This window comes from Geotrypetes seraphini, chromosome 5 (assembly GCF_902459505.1).
Source record: "Geotrypetes seraphini chromosome 5, aGeoSer1.1, whole genome shotgun sequence".
NCBI classification, from domain to species: domain Eukaryota; kingdom Metazoa; phylum Chordata; class Amphibia; order Gymnophiona; family Dermophiidae; genus Geotrypetes; species Geotrypetes seraphini.
In genome coordinates this window covers 270,964,197-270,983,048 of record NC_047088.1, presented here as the reverse complement: position 1 = coordinate 270,983,048, position 18,852 = coordinate 270,964,197, and the positions used below count along the sequence as shown (strand labels likewise).

Sequence of the window (18,852 nt, the reverse complement as noted above, 5' to 3'; positions counted from 1 at the left end):
GTCTTTCTCTCTCCATGCCCATTTCTGTCTGTGTCACGTTTGCCTTCTTTTTTTCTGTCTCCATGTCCCCCCTTTCTTTCTTTACTTCTCCCTGTCCTCCCCCAAGCCACCACCATTGGGGAACAGGCCGCCATCGCCGCAATCGGGGAACAGGCTGCCACCGCCACAATCGGGGAACAGGCCAGTGCCGAGGTCTTAACTATCCCTGCTTATCTTCCCCAGCACGGGGCCGACCAATTCACGCCACCCGATGTCAATTCTAAAGTCGGGGAGGAACTTCTGGGCCAGCCAGGCAGCGATTGGCTGGCCCGGAACTTCCTCCCCGATGTTAGAATTGACGTCGGATGGCGAGAATTGGTCGGCTCTGAGCTGGGGAAGATAAGCAGGGATAGTTAAGACCTCGGCACTGGCCTGTTCCCCGATTGTGGCGGTGGCAGCCTGTTCCCCGATTGCGGCGATGGCGGCCTGTTCCCCAATGGTGGTGGCTTGGGGGAGGACAGGGAGAAGTAAAGAAAGAAAGGGGCATCATGAAACAGGCGCATCAGAGCTGGGGAAGATATGCAGGGAGATCCAAGACCTCGGGCGCTGGCCTGTTCCCCGATTGCGGTGGCTTGGGGGAGAGCAGTGGGAAGGGAAGCAGATTGGGGACCCCTGCTTTAGGCGAGGACAGATCGCGGGCCGCAAAATAGTCCCTGGGGGACCGCATGCGGCCCATGGGATGCGTGTTTGAGACCGCTGTCTCACACTGAGGTTGTGTCTCCAAGGGCTTCTGCTCAGGAGGGAAGGGTTAGGATAGCTGTTGTAGTTGGTGATTTGATCATTAGGCATGTAGATAACTGGTTGGCTGGTGGGTATGAAGATTGACTGGTCACTTGCCTGCTTGGTGTCAAGGTGGCGGACCTCATATGCCACTTAGATAGGATTTTAGATAGTGCTGGGGAAGAGCACCAATGACATAGGAAAATGGGGGATGAAGGTTCTGGAAGCCAAATTTAGATTCTTAGGTGGAAAGCTGAAATTGAAATCCTCCAGGGTAGCGTTTTCAGAAGGGCCCTGTGCGTAGAACTAGGAGCATAAGAGCAGGGAAAGCTCCAAAGTCTCAGTGCGTGGTTGAGACAGTGGTGCAGGGAAGAGCTTTGGATTCTTGTCCAGAAATAGATAAGAAGAAAAAAAAATTTTTTTAGATTGAATCAGGTTGGGCAGACTACCGTATTTTTTGCTCCATAAGATGCACTTTTTCCCTCCCAAAAAAGTGGGTGGGAAAAAAGGGTGCGTCCTCTGGAGCGAATACCTAAATTCAACCTCCCCCCCCATTACGTTATTTAGACCACCGCTGCCGAATTTAGAGAAAGGGAAAGGCCAGGCGGGTGCAGCAATTGCACGCTGCCGGCCCAGAAGCCTCATCCCTGACGTCAATTCTGACGTCGAAGAAAAGGTATGGCTTCTCTCCAACGTCAGAATTGACATTGGGGGTAAGGCTTCTGGACCAGTGGTGTGCAATCGCTGCACCTGCCTGGCCCTTCGCAGCAATTCCTTCCGTTCCGGTGCCTCGCTGCTGAGCCAGGAGTCGTTCCCCCCCCTCCCCACTCCCACTGCTGCTTCGTCGACATGTCCTCATAACGGTAACAGCGGGAGGTAATTAAATCCAGTTGGCAGACAGGCAAGCTTGGGAGGGGGTGGAAGAGGACAGAGGCTGGAAGGCAGTGAGGGGAACATAGGAGGGAGGAAGGGACAATTTTTGGGCCTGAAGAAAGAAAGAAATCACCAGACAATAAAGGTAGGAAAATGATTTTATTTTCAATTTAGTCACCAAAATATGTCAGTTTTGAGAATTTATATCTGCTGTCTATATTTTGCACTATATTTGTCTATTTTTATATAGTTGTTACTGAGATGACATTGCATATTTTAAAAAGTCATCTGCCTTGACATCTGTGCCCTGTCCCGGCCTACCACTAGACCACCAGAGGGGGGGGGGACAGGGTGCAGAGCCTGGCAAGGAGAATTTAGTTCAGAATGTTTTTTTTCTTGTTTTCCTCCTCTAAATCTAGGGTGCATCTTATGGAGCAAAAATACGGTAGATGGGCCATTCGGGTCTTTATCTGCTGTCATCTACTATGTTACTATGTATGAGGGATTTAGATTTGTTAGGAACTGAACAACCTTCTAGGAAAGGGGAAGCTTATTCTGAAAGGATGGACTCCACCTTACCTGGGATGGAACCAGGCTGCTGACGCTAACATTTAAAAAGGAGATAAAGCAGCTTTTAAACTGAGATGGGGGGGGGGGGGGTTAGCCGACAGTCACCCAGGAGCAGATGGTTTGGTGTGAGTATCATAGTAGTAACATAGTAAATGATAGCAGATAAAGACCTGAATGGTCCATCCAGTCTGCCCAACCTTACTGATTTAATTTAAATTTTCCTTTTTCTTAGCTCTTTCTGGGCCAGAACACAAAGCTCTGCCCGGCACCGTGCTTAGGTTCCATACTATTGAAACAGGATTTATCCCAGGACAAGCATGCAGCTATTCTCACATATGGGTGACGTCATCGACGGAGCCCGGAAGCGGACGCCTCACAAGCAGACTTGCTTGAAGAAACTCGAAGTTTCGAGTCGCCCGGAGCGCGTTCCCGCCCAGCACAGGGCGCGTCTCCTCAGTTCTCAGTTTTCCGCGGAGCCGAGAAGTCCATCTTTGACTTTCTGCGTTTAACTTCGTTCACTTTTTGCCTTCTCTCAACCGTGGTTTGTGTTTTTTTCTTCACGAATCGCTGTTTTATTTTATTTCTTTTATTTTAGTTTTAAAAAAATAATAATAATTTTTTCTTCTTCCGTTAGTTTTCCGGGATGGGCCGCTTGGCCGCAGCCCAAGGGCTTCGACTTTGCGGCGGCTATTTTTCTGTCTATGTCCTGGCCTGCTACAGGCTTTAAGAGGTGTAGCAAGTGTCAGCGCGCGATCTCTCTCACGGACGCTGCCTCAAGTGCCTTGGGCCGAAACATCATCCTAGGTCGTGCCTGCCTTGCCAAACACTTCAGCCTCGTGCTTTCAAGCGTCATTGCATTCTGATGGACAAGCTTTTCGAGATGTAGTCTCCTACTGATTCCTTGACTTCGAAAGCGTCTTCGGCCTCGACTTCCATCGAGGCTCCTTCAGCGCCTACTGCTTCCACCTCGAGCCTCATCAGACCTTCATCGTTTGCAGCGGCTCTTGCTTCGATGTCATCTGCTGTATCTTCCCCTGTTTCCTCAGGTCAGATGTAGCTCAGCAGTCGGCTCCACCGGTGGTGATTAAAGTGTCCAAGACTTCTAAGTCGAAACACACTCACACTACCTCGAAGGAACCTCCAGCCAAAGCAGGTGGTCCGGTTTCAGACGCGGATCCATCCTTGCCGGCTTCTTTCCAGACCATGTTAGAGAAGCAGTTTATTCAGTTCCTTACTATCATTGGACCTAAACTGCTTCCTCTTATCCAGCCTGGGCATTCAGCAGACTCCCGCGAGGTCGAGCCACTTCCTTTGCCCCAGTCTGAGCTTCCACACTCTTTGCAGGGAGCAGAGTCTCTGGTCTGCCATCCAAGCACGAAAAGCAAGGAACAGAGTCTTTGAGAGTGCATCGAGGTTCCTCCACCAAGCCTCTGGAGCTTCGATCTACAGCCTCTAGCCCTATTCATACATCGGCATCGGCTGCTTACGTCTCCGAGGCGATATCTCCTTGATCCTCGAGATCTGGTTTCAGACACAGTTCTCACCACCATTCGAGGCCTTCAATGAGGCATCCTTCCAGGCATCGTTCGTCTTCTCAGGATAGACCATCTTCCTCGAAGCCTCGATCTACTCCAACCTCGACCAGACCACCGACTCCTCATTCGAGGTCTCCGATGCCGGACCTCGAGGATGTTCCGGTCTCGATTGCCTCGTCCAAGTCACCAGGTTCCTTTGATGCCTTTTTCCACGCCGAAGCTTCTTCTTCGACACAGGCTGCCTCGACGTCCTCAAGTCCTTCTCGAGGCAAAGCATTGGCAGATCAGCTATCTTTCTCGTCTTACCTGCGATAGATGGCTGTAGACTTGGATGTTCAATTGGATACTGGCTCCAAATATTCTAAGGAGTATCTAGAAGTCATGCATCTTCCTCAACCTCCGGCAGAGTGTCTTAAGCTTCTACTTCATAAGCTTTTGAATCAGACTTTTGCTCGATGCATGGAGACACCTTTTTCCATACCAGCAGTTCCAGGAAAATTGGACTCTAGGTATAAAACTGTGCATCGCAAAGAGTTTGACAACTTACAGTTATCTCATCAATCCCTGCTTGTTGAATCCTCCTTGAAGAGATCCCATCCTTCCAAGGTCTATGCCACAGTTCCTCCTGGAAGGGAGGGGAAAACTATGGACAAATTTGGACGTCGCATCTACCAGATTGCTATGATGTCCTCTAACGTCCTCAATTATAATTTTTATTTCATCACTTATTTTGAATTTCTTCTTTCTCTTCTACCAAAGTTTTTGGCTTATTTGGATAACCAAATACATTTTGAGTTTCAAGAAGTCATTGCTTCTTTCTCTCAATTACGTCTGCATCTCCTCCAATCATCTTATGATGCCTTCGAGTTATCTGCCCGAGCGTCTGCTTGCTCTATAGCTATGCATCGTCTTGCCATTGACATGGACTCTAACCTTCAAGACCGCTTAGCTAACATTCCTTGTCAGGGCAACAACCTCTTTGATGAATCCATTGAGGCAGCCACCAAGAAATTATCTGACCATGAAAAATCATTTACTTCTATAGTCAGACCTAAACCAAAGCCAGCTCCTGCCAAGCCTGCACGCCCTGCTATTATCTATCAAAGGCATTTTGCTCCAAAGCCGGCTCCTTATACTCGCCCTCCTCTGAAAAAACAGCAACCTCAGAAGCAACAGAAACCCAAACCTTCTGCTGCACCTAAGGCTTCTCAGCCTTTTTAACTGTTTACAACAGAGCATAACCTCCACCGTTCTGTCTCTTTTTCCCCATATAGGAGGTCGTCTCCATCATTTTTACAACCAATGGACGTTAATTACATCCGACCTCTGGGTGCTTACCATCATCAGGGAAGGATACTCTCTTCATTTCACTCAGGTTCCACCAGAGCTTCCTCCAAGAGAGTATCCTTCCAATCCATCCCAGACTGCCCTTCTTCTTCAGGAAGCTCAAGCTCTGCTTCATCTCCATGCCATCGAACCAGTTCCCTTGGAACAGCAGAACAGGGGTTTTTACTCCCGTTACTTCCTTGTTCCGAAGAAGACGGGCGATCTGCGACTCATCCTGGATCTCAAGGCTCTCAACAAATTTCTAGTCAAAGAGAAGTTTCGAATGTTGTCCCTGGCATCCCTTTATCCCCTTCTCGAGCAGAACGACTGGTTATTCTCTCTGGATCTCAAGGAGGCCTACACTCATATTCCCATTCATCCGGCCTCCCGTCAATACTTCAGATTTCGGGTGGGGAATCTGCACTATCAATATAGAGTGCTACCCTTCGGCCTGGCCTCGTCTCCCAGAGTGTTCACCAAGTGCCTGGTAGTGGTAGCACAGCTCTAAGGAATCATGGTCTTCAGGTATTTCCTTACCTCAATAACTGGCTCGTCAAAGATTCCACATCTCAAGGGGTTATTGTAACGACCCAATGGACTACCTGGTTCCTACAAAGTTTGGGATTCGAAATCAACTTTCCCAAATCTCAACTTCAGCCCTCACAGAATCTACAATTCATTGGAGCTGTTCTGGACACTGTTCAACTCAAAGCATTCCTTCCACAACAACGTCTGGAAGCTTTTCTTCAACTCTGTCATACAGTGTCTTCCCGCTCTTCCATCTCAGCGAGACACATGATGGTACTTCTGGGTCACATGGCCTCCACAGTACACGTGACTCTTTTTGCCAGACTTCACCTCAGAATTCCTCAGTGGACACTGGCATCTCAATGGACGCAAGTTTGTGACCCTCCTTCTCGACACATTTCAGTCACTCCTTCCTTGAAGAAGTCTCTCCGTTGGTGGATGCTCTCTTCCAATCTTTACAGAGGCTTGCTTTTTCAAACGCTACATCATCAGAAAGTCCTCACTACAGACTCTTCGACCTACGCTTGGGGGTGCTCATCTCGATGGTCTCCGTACTCAAGGCCTCTGGACCAGTACAGATCGTCAGTGTCATATCAATCAGTTGGAACTCAGAGCGATCCTCAAAGCTCTCTATGCTTTTCAACATCTACTTCACGATACAGTAGTCCTCCTTCGAACGGACAACCAAGTCGCCATGTATTATATCAACAAACAAGGAGGGACAGGGTCTGCCTCACTTTGTCAAGAAGCTCTGAAGGTTTGGGACTGGGCAATCCGCCACAAAACCTTCCTCAAAGCTGTCTACATTCAAGGGGCAAAGAATTGCTTGGCGGACAACTTGAGTCGTCTACTGCAACCTCACGAATGGACTCTCCATTCCTCGTCTCTTCGTCACATTTTTTCACAGTGGGGAACACCACAGATAGACCTCTTTGCAGCTCCCCACAACTGCAAACTGCCTCATTTCTGCTCCAGGATATACTCTCTTCACCGCCTCGAGGCAGATGCTTTTCTCCTGGAATGGACGAATCTTTTCCTTTACGCATTTCCTCCATTCCCTCTCATTCTCAAGACTCTGGTCAAATTGAAGAACGATCATGCCACCATGATTCTAATCGCTCCTTGGTGGCTGAGACAACCATGGTATACTCCCTTCTACTTCAACTCAGCAGCAGGGAGCCATACCTTCTACCAGTTTTTCCTTCTCTGTTTACACAGAGTCAAGGATCTCTGCTTCATCCCAACCTGCAGTCTCTACACCTAACAGCCTGGTACCTCTCAACATAACCCCTCTTCAGTTTTCTCAATCTGTAAGAGACATTTTAGAAGCTTCTAGAGAGCTTACAACTAGACAATGCTATCACCAAAAATGGACTAGATTTTTTACATGGTGTTTTTCTCATCATAAGAAGCCTCAGCATTCCTCCTTATCTTCTGTTTTGGACTATCTTTTGCACTTATCCAATTCTGGCCTCAAATCTACATCTATACGAGTCCATCTCAGTGCAATTGCGGCTTTCCATCAGCCTATTGAAGGGAAACCACTCTCTGCTCATCCAGTGGTTTCCAGATTCATGAAAGGACTTTTCAATATCAAACCTCCTCTCAAACCGCCACCTGTGGTTTGGGACCTCAATGTTGTCCTTACTCAACTCATGAAGCCTCCATTTGGACCAATTGATAAGGCTCATCTGAAGTATCTCACTTGGAAAGTGGTGTTTCTCATTGCCCTCACTTCAGCTCGACGAGTCAGTGAGCTGCAAGCTTTAGTTACTGACCCACCATTCATGGTGTTCCATCATGACAAAGTTGTTCTTTGTACTCATCCGAAATTCCTACCTAAAGTGGTCTCAGAATTTCATCTCAACCAATCCATCTACTTCCAGTGTTTTTTCCAAAGCCTCATTCTCACCCTGGAGAATCAGCTCTTCATATTCTGGACTGTAAACGTGCTTTGGCTTTCTACTTGGAACGCACCAAACCACACAGAACTGCTCCTCAACTTTTTGTTTCCTTCGATCTAAATAAGTTGGGCCATCCTATTTCTAAGCGTACCATTTCCAATTGGATGGCGGCTTGTATCTCTTTCTGCTATGCCCAGGCTGGATTACCCCTTCACAGTAAAGTCACAGCCCATAAAGTCAGAGCAATGGCAGCTTCAGTAGCTTTCCTCAGATCTACACCTATTGAGAAAATTTGTAAGGCTGCTACTTGGTCCTCGGTTCATACCTTCACTTCTCACTATTGTCTGGATACTTTCTCCAGATGGACAGTTTGGCCAAACAGTATTACAAAATTTATTCTCCTAAATTGCCAATACTCCCACCATCCCATTCTGGTTAGCTTGGAGGTCACCCATAAGTGAGAATACCTGCCTGCTTGTCCTGGGATAAAGCACAGTTACTTACCGTAACAGGTGTTATCCAGGGACAGCAGGCAGCTATTCTCACAACCCACCCACCTCCCCTGGTTGGCTTCTCTGCTAGCTATCTGAACTGAGGAGACGTGCCCTGTGCTGGGCGGGAAGACACTCGCACATGTGCGGTCCGGGCGACTCGAAACTTCGAGTTTCTTCATGCTTGTGAGGTGTCCGCATCCGGCCTCCATCGATGACATCACCCATATGTGAGAATAGCTGCCTGCTGTCCCTGGATAACACCTGTTACGATAAGTAGCTGTGCTATTTAGAGAGTCCCAATAGAGAGGCTTCAATAATGGTGAAAGAAAGCCAGGAGGGTTAAGAGGAAGGCAGATTATCTCTGTCATCTCAGCAGCCTGTAGATACAAGGAAAAAACACATGCTAGAAACCTAACAAATAAAATAGGAGAGTTAAGAGTATATAGCACTGAATGATGAGATAGATAGGGTTAGGGTCTGGTGGAAGGAGGACAATTAATGGGACACTGTGTTACCCGGGTACAAATTATATTGCAAAGATAGAGTAGATTTTAGGGATGAAGACAGTTGAAAGTTACCTAAGTGGAAGACTGTTTAACAACACTTTAATGATGCAGTTTTGGCTGTAAAGTTTGAGTGAGTGGTTCCTGCTTCATTTCTTTTTCATTTTTCAAGTACTCTGGTGAGCTTTTGAGTGCTTTGCATAGATCAGTAGTTTTTTTTCTGACCAATGATGGGAGAGTGGCAACCCCTGATAAATAGGAGGGGTAAACTGTGAGACTCTGAGGTCTTTTTCCTCCACAGTGCATTGTGTTAAATGATAGAAAGCAGGACATGCACTAAAGAATATAGAAGCCATTTTGGACTGTATTAGTGATTTTTGAGCGCTTCTAGCTCATTTATTGGTTAGTGGTAGAACAATTATAAAAGCACCTCCATTTTACAAATGTATTTTTAAGTTGAGGTTCATTTCCCACCAGATAAGACAAAGCAACATCTTTTTCTGTCAAAGAAACTTGGGTTAAGTTTCGGTTATGAAATGGTAACCATCCCAATCAATCATTCAAAGAAGTAATAACTGAGGCCTGCTGGTCTGATACTGTGGTGTATCATCAGCAAACAGACCATAGTCCTATGGGTATGAATCAGATCAGCCGCAGCTGGGTCAGACCAGTGGTCCATCGTGCCCTGCATTCCGCTCACACAGCGGCCCCCAGGTCAAAGACCAGTGCTCTAAATGAGTCCAGCCTCACCTGCCTACGTTCCACTTTAGCAGGTGAGGGGAACCACAGGTTTTGGGGCTTTTATTTCATCGTCTAGGACTTATTCTTCTCCAAACTGAAATCTCTCATTTCGCAATGTAACCATTTTGTTAGCAAAATGTTCCGTATTTTTGCCTTAGAGTAAAAATGTATTTCCCTTGGAGAACGTGAGATGTGTTACTGTCCCTTGTTTGATCTGTCTGAAGTGTTATTAAAGCACCACTTTCTCAATAAATGGTCTCAATTTGGACAGTTTTTCAGCATATGGCTTCATGGTTTTACTCTGCACTTTTCATATTTCGAGATCGTAAACCAATCTATGTACTCCAGTTGTGCTCTGATAACACCCCTGGTTTGGTGATAGGTTGGTTTCCTGGTAGTAGTGGTTAATGTACACAGCCAAAACATTTTAAGAACCATGAAGCTGAGAAATCTGGGTTGATCTCAAAGAAGGGAAGGGTGATGTGGCCTCACCATCTCTCCCTTTGTCCCATTTAGGGTCTCGGGAGCTGGTGACCCTTCTGTCCTCTCTATATTCTGTAGCCACATACAGGGCAGGATTCATTCTTCGGCTGGGCCCATCAGCAAACAGACCATAGTCCTATGGGTCTGAATCAGATTAGCCAACAAAGGAAGAGGGGATAAAATTGATCCAGAGGTTTTGGGGTTCAACAAAGCTGCCTTGGAGAATGTGAGATGTGTTACTGCACTATCTCCTGTTCTGCTCTGGAAATGTCTTTTTTATGTTCTTGCTCCAGGGGCAAAAAGACTCCTTCCTGATCCAGTTTCGATATTCCCACTCTCCGTAGGGTCCTCAGCCATATATATCTTCCTGGATGCAGTAGTACAATTGCCATTCTTGGTCCACTTTAAAAGTAATAAACAGAATTAAAACAAAAAATGGAAAATAAGATTATAGGTACATTTTTATAGATATCCTGTTTTGGCTCCACCAATGCTCCCAGACCTCTCTCCAGGACGCTTTAGCAGCCCCTGGCAACCAGAGTTTCTCTGTACTGTTAAATGACTTCCTTCAATCCATAAAGAGAGGGTTCAAAAATAACTTTTTGTATGCAGTTCTTCCATTTCAACCCACAACTTTCAAAATTACCAAACAAGCCTTTGCAATGGGAAACACTTCTTGAAGGCCAAATAGTGAGATTTTCAGACTGTGTCAGAAAAATTAAAGGCCTCTTTACTAAGTATAATTTATTGAATTTGCCACACCTTAACTGCAAAGCCTGTGTGGTAAATGCAGGGGGGGGGGCAGTATCTGCTTTACTTTAATTATGCAGGTCAGACAAGAACAGCCCCCGCTACCTGCCCAAACAATGAACATGGGTCCCAGAGCGCAGAAAAATGAGCCATGATGGTGGCTGCAGCCCCTCTAGAACTTTCCCTGACACTTTGTCCCTTCTGATACCACGCTCCAAGCACTTCCCCCACCCCCACCCCGGGACTCATGAAGGGATTCTTGGTAATGTAGCAGTACAGATCTGGAGCAGTCTTCCTCTGCCCCCCAACCCCTTTCCTGTAAAGCTTTGATTTTCAAAATGGCTCTCCTGACCCCTAGCAGTAGTCTCACAGTACTACCACTAGGGGTCATCTTTCCATATAACGGCAATCATTTCTTCCAGTGCAAAGGGTACAGTTAGTCTGGACCTTAGGTTTTACCCCCATATTTGCAGGAAACGTGCAGAAGGCATCAAACACAATTTCCTCAGCTCCACATCCATGTGTCACTTCAGTTTCTTCTTTTGCAAGTGGGTTGCAAAGGTGCCTTGTTTTCTGCTCTGCATAAGATTTGTTATTTTCAGATGGTTTTATCTAATGCTTCAAGGCTTTCCAAGAGATCCCCAGTATTCCTGAGGGCATCTCTGCCTGGGAGAGCATACATACTCTGTAATCAGAGATCTGCAGCTGGGGTGGGGGCAACTCTTCTTTTAGAGATCATACCTAGCCAGCCTGCATGAACATTGTGGACAGCTTAGAGTTCAGTTCTGACTGGCCCTGCATTGGTCCTAAGGGATTTGTGGATGCTTCTGCGCCCCCTTCCCCAAAGATACATCCAGTGGGGTTGAGTGTTTCAATCTCTTAGAGACCAATTTAAAGGCAGCCTGAAGAGACCAGCACCTGAGGACTCTGCATGCTTGTCTGAGGCAGAAATAGCTGCTGTGAGAAGCTGAGCAGACGGGCACCTTCCCACATTATGAGTACAGCCTATTTGCTATACATGGGAGAAATCGGGGGGGGGGGGGGGGGGGGGAGGGGTTAAATTTTCAATTAGCAGTCTCTGGGGCTTCCTTTAGGATCCCCCACCTTTAAAAACCACTATTTTGAATTTTTTTGACTTTAGGTTTTAACTCCCACGGGCTGTTTTTTGGCACCAAAGCGCTGCCGCGGTGGCCATTTTAAATTTCCCAATTTTATTTTAAAAGCCTCTATCTGTTTCAAAACACCTCAGTTTTGTTATGGAGTTTTCAGGCCTGTTGACATTGATATCATGCCCAATTTGTGATGGCTGGTTGGCTGAGGAGCATCTGTGCACCACATGCTGCGGGGCAGGTGAGGAAATGCTTTCGCCCCCAGTCAACTTGGTTGTTGGGTCATAAACCCTTTCTAGAGCTATTATTTGGGTTTTTGCCAGGTAATGTACTAGTGACCTGGATTGGCCACCTTGAATAGAAACATAGGGCCATAGCCCATCAGGTCTGCCCACTCTACTGACCCACCCCCAAGTCTACTAGCCTAGGGATCCCACTCCTGGTGACCATTGGTCTGATTCAGTTTGGCTATTCTTATGTTACTGAGGGAGACTTGGTGTCATCAGTGAAACACAAGCACGCAGATGCCTCTGAACCCAGGATGAAGCGGAATGTGCCCCTGCAGAGGTCCTCGGGAGTTGACTGATTTTGTGGGTTTAATGTTTGAAGCATATCTGGAGTTTAAAGGAATTTTGCAGCCCTGTGCAAGACTTGGTTTCACTGTTTCTTCTCCAAACTGGTGATGGGGTGGTGGGAGCAGTTTTACATTCCTCCCATCTTTGCGCCTTGTTCAGTCAACCCGCACAGGCTGTGTTGTGGTACTCACTTGTAACTTGTATATGTATGTGAATAGAGGCATGCACCAGTACTGTAGGGATGTTTTTGTATGGATGGATAGAGTAGAATTGTTTTAATCTACTCCAAAAAGTTAAATTTTGATCAGTAATTCAGGTATAAATTTTCAGCCTAAATGCATAGATCAGGGGTGTCAAAGTCCCTCCTCGAGGGCCGCAATCCAGTTGGGTTTTCAGGATTTCCCCAATGAATATGCATGAGATCTATTAGCATACAATGAAAGCAGTGCATGCAAATAGATCTCATGAATATTCATTGGGGAAAATCCTGGATGCTGGTCCTCAAGGAGGGACTTTGACACCCTGGCATAGATTGAAGAGTAAATGGACATATTTCTAACATACGGTCCATTTCCCTCCCCCAACCTCTTGTTTTCTTCAGCAGCTGGGTGTTGGACTGCGTACTGTGGTTTTCTTTGCCTTAGGTCAGGGGTAGGCAATTCCGGTCCTCGAGAGAGGCTGTGCATGCAAATCCATCTCATACATATTCATTGTGGATATCCTGAAAACCTGACCTGACTCCGGCTCTCGAGGACCGGAATTGCCTACCCCTGCCTTGGGTGTTGCTGTAATAAATATAAGTGAATAATTTCCATTTTTCTGTCTCTTGATCAGGAGTGACTGCTTCACGGCACCAGAATGAGTTGGAGTTTCCTCACTCGCCTCTTGGAGGAAATTAATAACCATTCCACTTTTGTGGGCAAGGTCTGGCTGACGATGCTAATTATTTTCCGCATTGTACTGACGGCGGTGGGCGGAGAGTCCATATACTACGATGAGCAGAGCAAGTTTGTCTGCAACACACAGCAGCCTGGATGTGAGAATGTGTGCTACGATGCTTTTGCGCCTCTCTCCCATGTTCGCTTCTGGGTCTTCCAGATCATCATGATCACCACCCCCTCCATCATGTATCTGGGCTTTGCCATGCACAGAATCTCACATATGCCCGAGTTCCAAAAACGTCAGCTAGAGAGGAAGCGTCAGAGCAAAAAGAAACCACAGCGTATGCCCGTGGTGCATCGTGGTGCTGTGCGGGACTATGAGGAAGCCGAGGACAATGGTGAGGAAGACCCAATGATCTTTGAGGAGATTGAGCCAGAGAAGGAGAAAGTGGAGAAGGAAGCGCCAAAGCATGATGGGCGCCGCCGCATTAAGCAGGATGGGTTAATGAAAGTTTATGTGCTGCAGCTTCTCTTCCGCTCAGCATTGGAGGTGGCCTTTCTCTTTGGCCAATATATCTTGTATGGCTTTGAAGTAGCCCCTTCCTATGTGTGTACTCGCAGCCCTTGCCCACACACAGTGGACTGCTTTGTCTCCAGGCCCACAGAGAAGTCCATCTTCCTTATCATTATGTATGTGGTCAGTGGACTTTGCCTCCTACTCAATATCTGTGAACTCTTCCACCTGGGTATTGGAGGCATCCGGGATGTGCTGAGCAAGAGGTCGCGTCAGCAGAGCTTCCATGACATATCTGCAGAGCACCGATACTCCAAGAAGACCCCCAGTGCCCCCCCACATTACCACTCAGTACTGAAGAAGGGAAAGATTCCCAATGGCAAGCTGGCTTATGGGGAAAACCTGTCCAACGGGATTGCAGACCACTTTGCTTTGGAAGACCTCCACCCCCAGCATGAATTGGATCGACTGCGCAAACACTTGAAGATGGCACAAGAACATCTAGACCTAGCATTCCACTTGAACCCAGCCACAGAGACTGCGCAGCCATCTCGCAGCAGCAGCCCTGAGTCCAACAGTATTGCAGCTGAGCAGAACCGCCTGAACTTTGCACAGGAGAAGGAGGGAACCATCTGTGAGAAGACGGGTAAGCCAACTGTGACTAGGCCTCTTTCTTCTTGAAGAATCCAGGCAGAATGACTTGCCTTTCATGCAGGCCGTTTTCTTCTCTGTACCTTGGTCACGACATGGGATTGGGGGGACTGTGTCATGTCATATAGCAATAGTTAGTGTTTTGTATCTAATGTTAGCCTGTCTTTTCTCATCCTTTAGGCTTGTGAAACGCAGTGATGTGTGAGACGGTACGCACAATAACTGGAATAGTCTTCATGTACCATTTGTGACCTCGCTGGACTAATTATCCTGGAAAGAACCACTGGAAACATTGCTAAAAGACCTAAGATTCCTAGGGAGGGTTTGGGGAATAGGGAGAGGGAATTTAAAACTGCATTTTATGTACTGCTGAGTTTTGGAGAGACAGAACCTCTCCTGGGATCAATGAGTAGCAAATACTCTTCTTTTCTTTCTACTTTTTTAAAAGGGAATTGTACTTTTAACTTGAAATTGTGCTGTAAGGAACCAGTCTCAAAGTGTTTACTACATTCCAGGTGCCCATGGTTCGTAAGTGGAAATTACGTCCTGGGCTGCCAACGGTACTGTGTTGGGAAATTCCAGCCAAGAATAACCCAGCACCGCCAGGACTCGCTGATTGAAAACAGTACATTACTAGTGCCGTGGTGCCTTAGCAAAAGCCACTCAGTGACTCTTCAAGCCATGGAGGATGCAAGACACACACTCGCAGGATCCCCATTTCCAGAGATTTCTAGTCATTGCTGGAAAAGAAATACTTTTCATTAGTGCTGGGGTGGGAGTAGGTTTCTGAGTCCAGTGCACCCAGTTGCTGGTCTGCCACATGAAGCGTGGGTGTTGGGCTCAAAGGAAGCAAAATCGGTGTATGTGGGGGAGGGAGATGGTAGAGCTGAGGTGCGTTTTAAGGAGTGTCTGCTGCTACCGAGACTAGTGGGGAGAAGATAGCCAAGAATTATGTTACTGGTTTTATGGTATTTTCCAGTGCTAGGCTGAATCTGAATTTGACAGCCCTAGTCTCCCACTTGATTGCATCATCTTTTTCCATTCTCCTCCCCTCAACCCCCACCTCTTCCTCTCCTTTGTCTCTGCTTTCCCCTTTGGATTAAAAGCACAAGTTTTCCGTAGTGACCAGTAAACACTGGCTGCTTTCAGAACTTCACAGGAAATTGATCTAAACTGCAAGCAGCAACTGAGAATTTGTGTGAAAATGAAATCATCACAAGAAAAATGTCCAAAGTACCAGAATTGATCACTTTCTGGAGATGATTACTGGGCTCCAATTCTTCTAGAGTGACTGAGGTGCAAAGAGAAGCCTGCCATGTGTCTATAGTGTGGACCTAAAACAAAGAAAGGAGTTGTAACCCCAAATACTGCCAGTTCTAGTTTGGGGGTGAATGCCAGCAGTTACTTCTTAGTACAAAGTCATAGGTCCTATGTTGTGTTTTTCATCCTCAATTTGTTGTGTTCCTGTAATAACCAATCCCTCCCCACAACGAGTCGAGGTGGTGGGGAGCTGAGCTGTGGCCTCTGAACTCATCAGCTGAGGGATTGCTTCACTGTATAGACCCAACATCAAAAAATACTGTCAAAATAACCCGAATAGCAGCCAGCGGATGAGCATAAATAGTCATTGTAGGATGTGTGAGAAGAATACTAGATGACAGACACACACACAAAGTCAAAGGCATCCCAAACTTCAAATGTTGAAAAGGATTTACTTAGGGGTCCTTTTACCAAGGTGCACCAAATGCCCATAGGAATCTAGTGCTTGCACACTAATCAGGACCTCTTTGCTTCTTAAATATGGACAATGATGCCTTTTAAGACCCGTAACCCTCCATTGCTTTGAGAGGGTATCAAATTCCACCCCCTTTCTCCCTGTTTTAAAAGCAAGCCACAATGATTCCTAGTAGATGATTAGACTTTGTGTTACGTCTGCCTATAGAGCTCTTCTTCCATGGTCATCTGCGATAAATGATATAGTGGTAATATATGGGTTGCTACTTCTATTCCCACTCCACATAACTGAATAGGATAAAAGTCTTAACAAAGGTTACGAAAAACATCCAAAGGAGCCCAGATTTTTCTAAATTTACAGCAGCTGCTTCTTTCTACTTGCACACAAGACAAACCCCAACCCACCATGCATTCATAGACAGTACAGAACTGTCCTTCCACTTGTATCGCAAAAACCTTAAGTACATCAAACAATCTAGCAAAGTCGCTGACCTTAAAATAAAAATGTTATAAGAAAGCTCAGCTTGAATGTTAAAAAAACAATCTTGTGCCCTTTTCCAAACCAGTCCCCAGTAAACCTTTAAATTAATACAACATATGGTAAAAGAAACATAGAAGATGACGGCAGAAAAGGGCCATGGCCCAACAAGTCTGCCCACTTTAATGACCCACCCCCTAAATTATCCCCTGAAGTGATCCCACATGCTTATCCCATTTTCTCTTGAAGTCCAGCGTGCTGCTGGCCTGAATTACTTGTAGTGGAAGACTATTCCAATGATCAACCACCCTCTTGGTGAAGAAGTACTTCCTGGTGTCACCATGAAATCTCCCACCCTTGAGTTTCAATGGATGTCCTCTTGTCGTCGTAGGTCCTTTAAGAAAAAAGATATCCTCTTCTACCTCAAAAGGTGCCCACTTCCAACACACATGTCCAACATAAGCTAGAACGTAGAAACCTTAGGTGGTGCTCAATGTGCTACATAAAAAGGGATTAAGTTATAGAAGCAGATAAGGTAGGCCACAATCTCTAACTCAAAAGACTTTCAACATGTCCTCATCAATACACTCCCCCAAATCGTGTTCCTGCACTCTCTTGAATTTAACCTTACAATCAACTGTTGAAGCTTTGTTTGACTGCCCTATAAACTCAATACAAAAATTACACAATCCTGAATCACCAACTTTCATCCACAACCATTGAATGTATTGACTAGATCTCAATTGAAATTCCCTACTCAAGTCCTCAAAGGTTCTAAAATAACTCATGGAGAAAAAGTCTCCCCTAACCCGGATCGAGAGACGGGGTGAGGCAGCCCTGGCAAGCACATATAATAAATTGTATGTGAATGGGGAGTCCTCAGTCCCAAAGCCCCTAATGCACCGCTGTCACAATCATACACCCAACAGGGTATTGTGTGAAACATCCTAGGATGTCCCCCATCTGCAATTTGTGAAATAAGTGCACAAACCAGTGTGCTAAATTAATAAACAACAATAACAAAAAAGAATAATTAACTTGTCAGGCTGTCTCTGCCCCTCAGCCGAGGGTGCACAGCAGCCAAAGTTCATCCAAGCCAAACAAAATCACAAGCTGGACACAAATAGTGAGGGTAGTACTTAACTTCTCCCAAAGAGTCCGGAGGAAAAAATATGTAGCCAGCATATATTAGATCCATCCAACAGGGCTCCGTTTCAAGGGATTGAACCCCCTTCCTCAGGAACCAGCTCTGCTATCGCTACTCGCTCTCCAGAAGTCACAGCAAACGTAGTTAGGCAAAGTTGAAAATGGCGGCCAGAAGGAAACACCTCCAAAATTTAAACTGCAGAGTGTAATGCATCTGACTTCATTGTTAAAACACCTAAAATAACTAACAGCACACTCCCATAGCCTGCCAATCCAACCAGCTCATAACCTAATCTCCATTTTACACCATAAAGACACAATCAGAAACAGGCCAAGACCCCCAATCCCTGAGCAACAAAGTTCAACACCTGAGGCACGGCCTGCAAGATCAAAGACCGAGGAACAACCCATATAGCCTGTGCATTAACACATTAGCTGCTATTCTAGTCATTTGTGACTGAGCAAGTTTTGATGTCGGGGATGTGTTATTGGTCAAGGAATTTTGGGGATCCTGCTGTTACTTTCTTGATCAGCATTAAGCCAATAGCAGGTAAGGGGGGCTACTATCCCATTTCCTGCATCAAGAAAATAATAATAACCAAACATTAATAATATTTAAACTATGCTGGAGAAGCTTGAAGTTATGAATCATCTCAAGTAATTTTGTATTTGTTGAATTTTTGAACTTTATATGTTTTGTATTTTAAGTATCTTATGAACATTTATATTTAGTAAACAATGGAACATTTTGTATTCAAAAATGGGCGAATTTTGTGTTTCTGTGACTGATATATATAAGGAAATATTTTCAAGAAAGTCCCAATAAGATAAAAAGGCTCATTTTACATATACCTTTGAGAAACTTCTAGGCTGGGATGGGGCTCAGTTTCCCCAGTTGTTTTGCAAAAGGATCTACTGAACGCAAATCCTTTTGGAAAATATGGATGTATTTGCCGACAAGTACAATAGAAGCACCGATTCTGCAAATGTACATGTGCAAAAAAAGAGTGGCATTAACTCAGCAGCATCCACATAGAAGTGGCAGCACTTGTAGATGGAAGGGTTAATTCATAAATTTTGTGTGTTCACTAGATCAGAAAGGGGCCATTTTACAATCTGTAGTGCCAGCGATTAACTAGCGAAACCATATTTATGTTTTGGGGTTTTTTCAATTTGGGAAGAGGAAGTAAACAATGTGGGATTAGGGAAAATTAATCCTTTAATCCCACTTGTAAATAATCTGTCCATAAACACCTGATGCAACTCCCAATGGTGAAATTTGTTGGAATGTATGTGTA

At 45.7% G+C, this 18,852-nt stretch overlaps 1 protein-coding gene across 2 annotated transcripts in view; it reads left to right on the top strand.

Annotated features, from left to right (window-relative positions):
• Positions 1 to 18,310, top strand: part of LOC117361279 (gap junction gamma-1 protein-like) — a 35,002-nt gene extending 16,692 nt beyond the window's left edge. For both annotated transcript variants that reach the window (XM_033946403.1, XM_033946404.1), the window contains exons 2-3: positions 12,985 to 14,191; positions 14,377 to 18,310. In XM_033946403.1, coding sequence (XP_033802294.1) covers positions 13,009 to 14,191; positions 14,377 to 14,384 — 1,191 coding nt within the window. In that variant the 5' untranslated portion in view covers positions 12,985 to 13,008 and the 3' untranslated portion in view covers positions 14,385 to 18,310. The remainder of the gene's footprint in view (positions 1 to 12,984; positions 14,192 to 14,376) is intronic.
• The last annotated feature ends 542 nt before the right edge of the window (positions 18,311 to 18,852 follow it).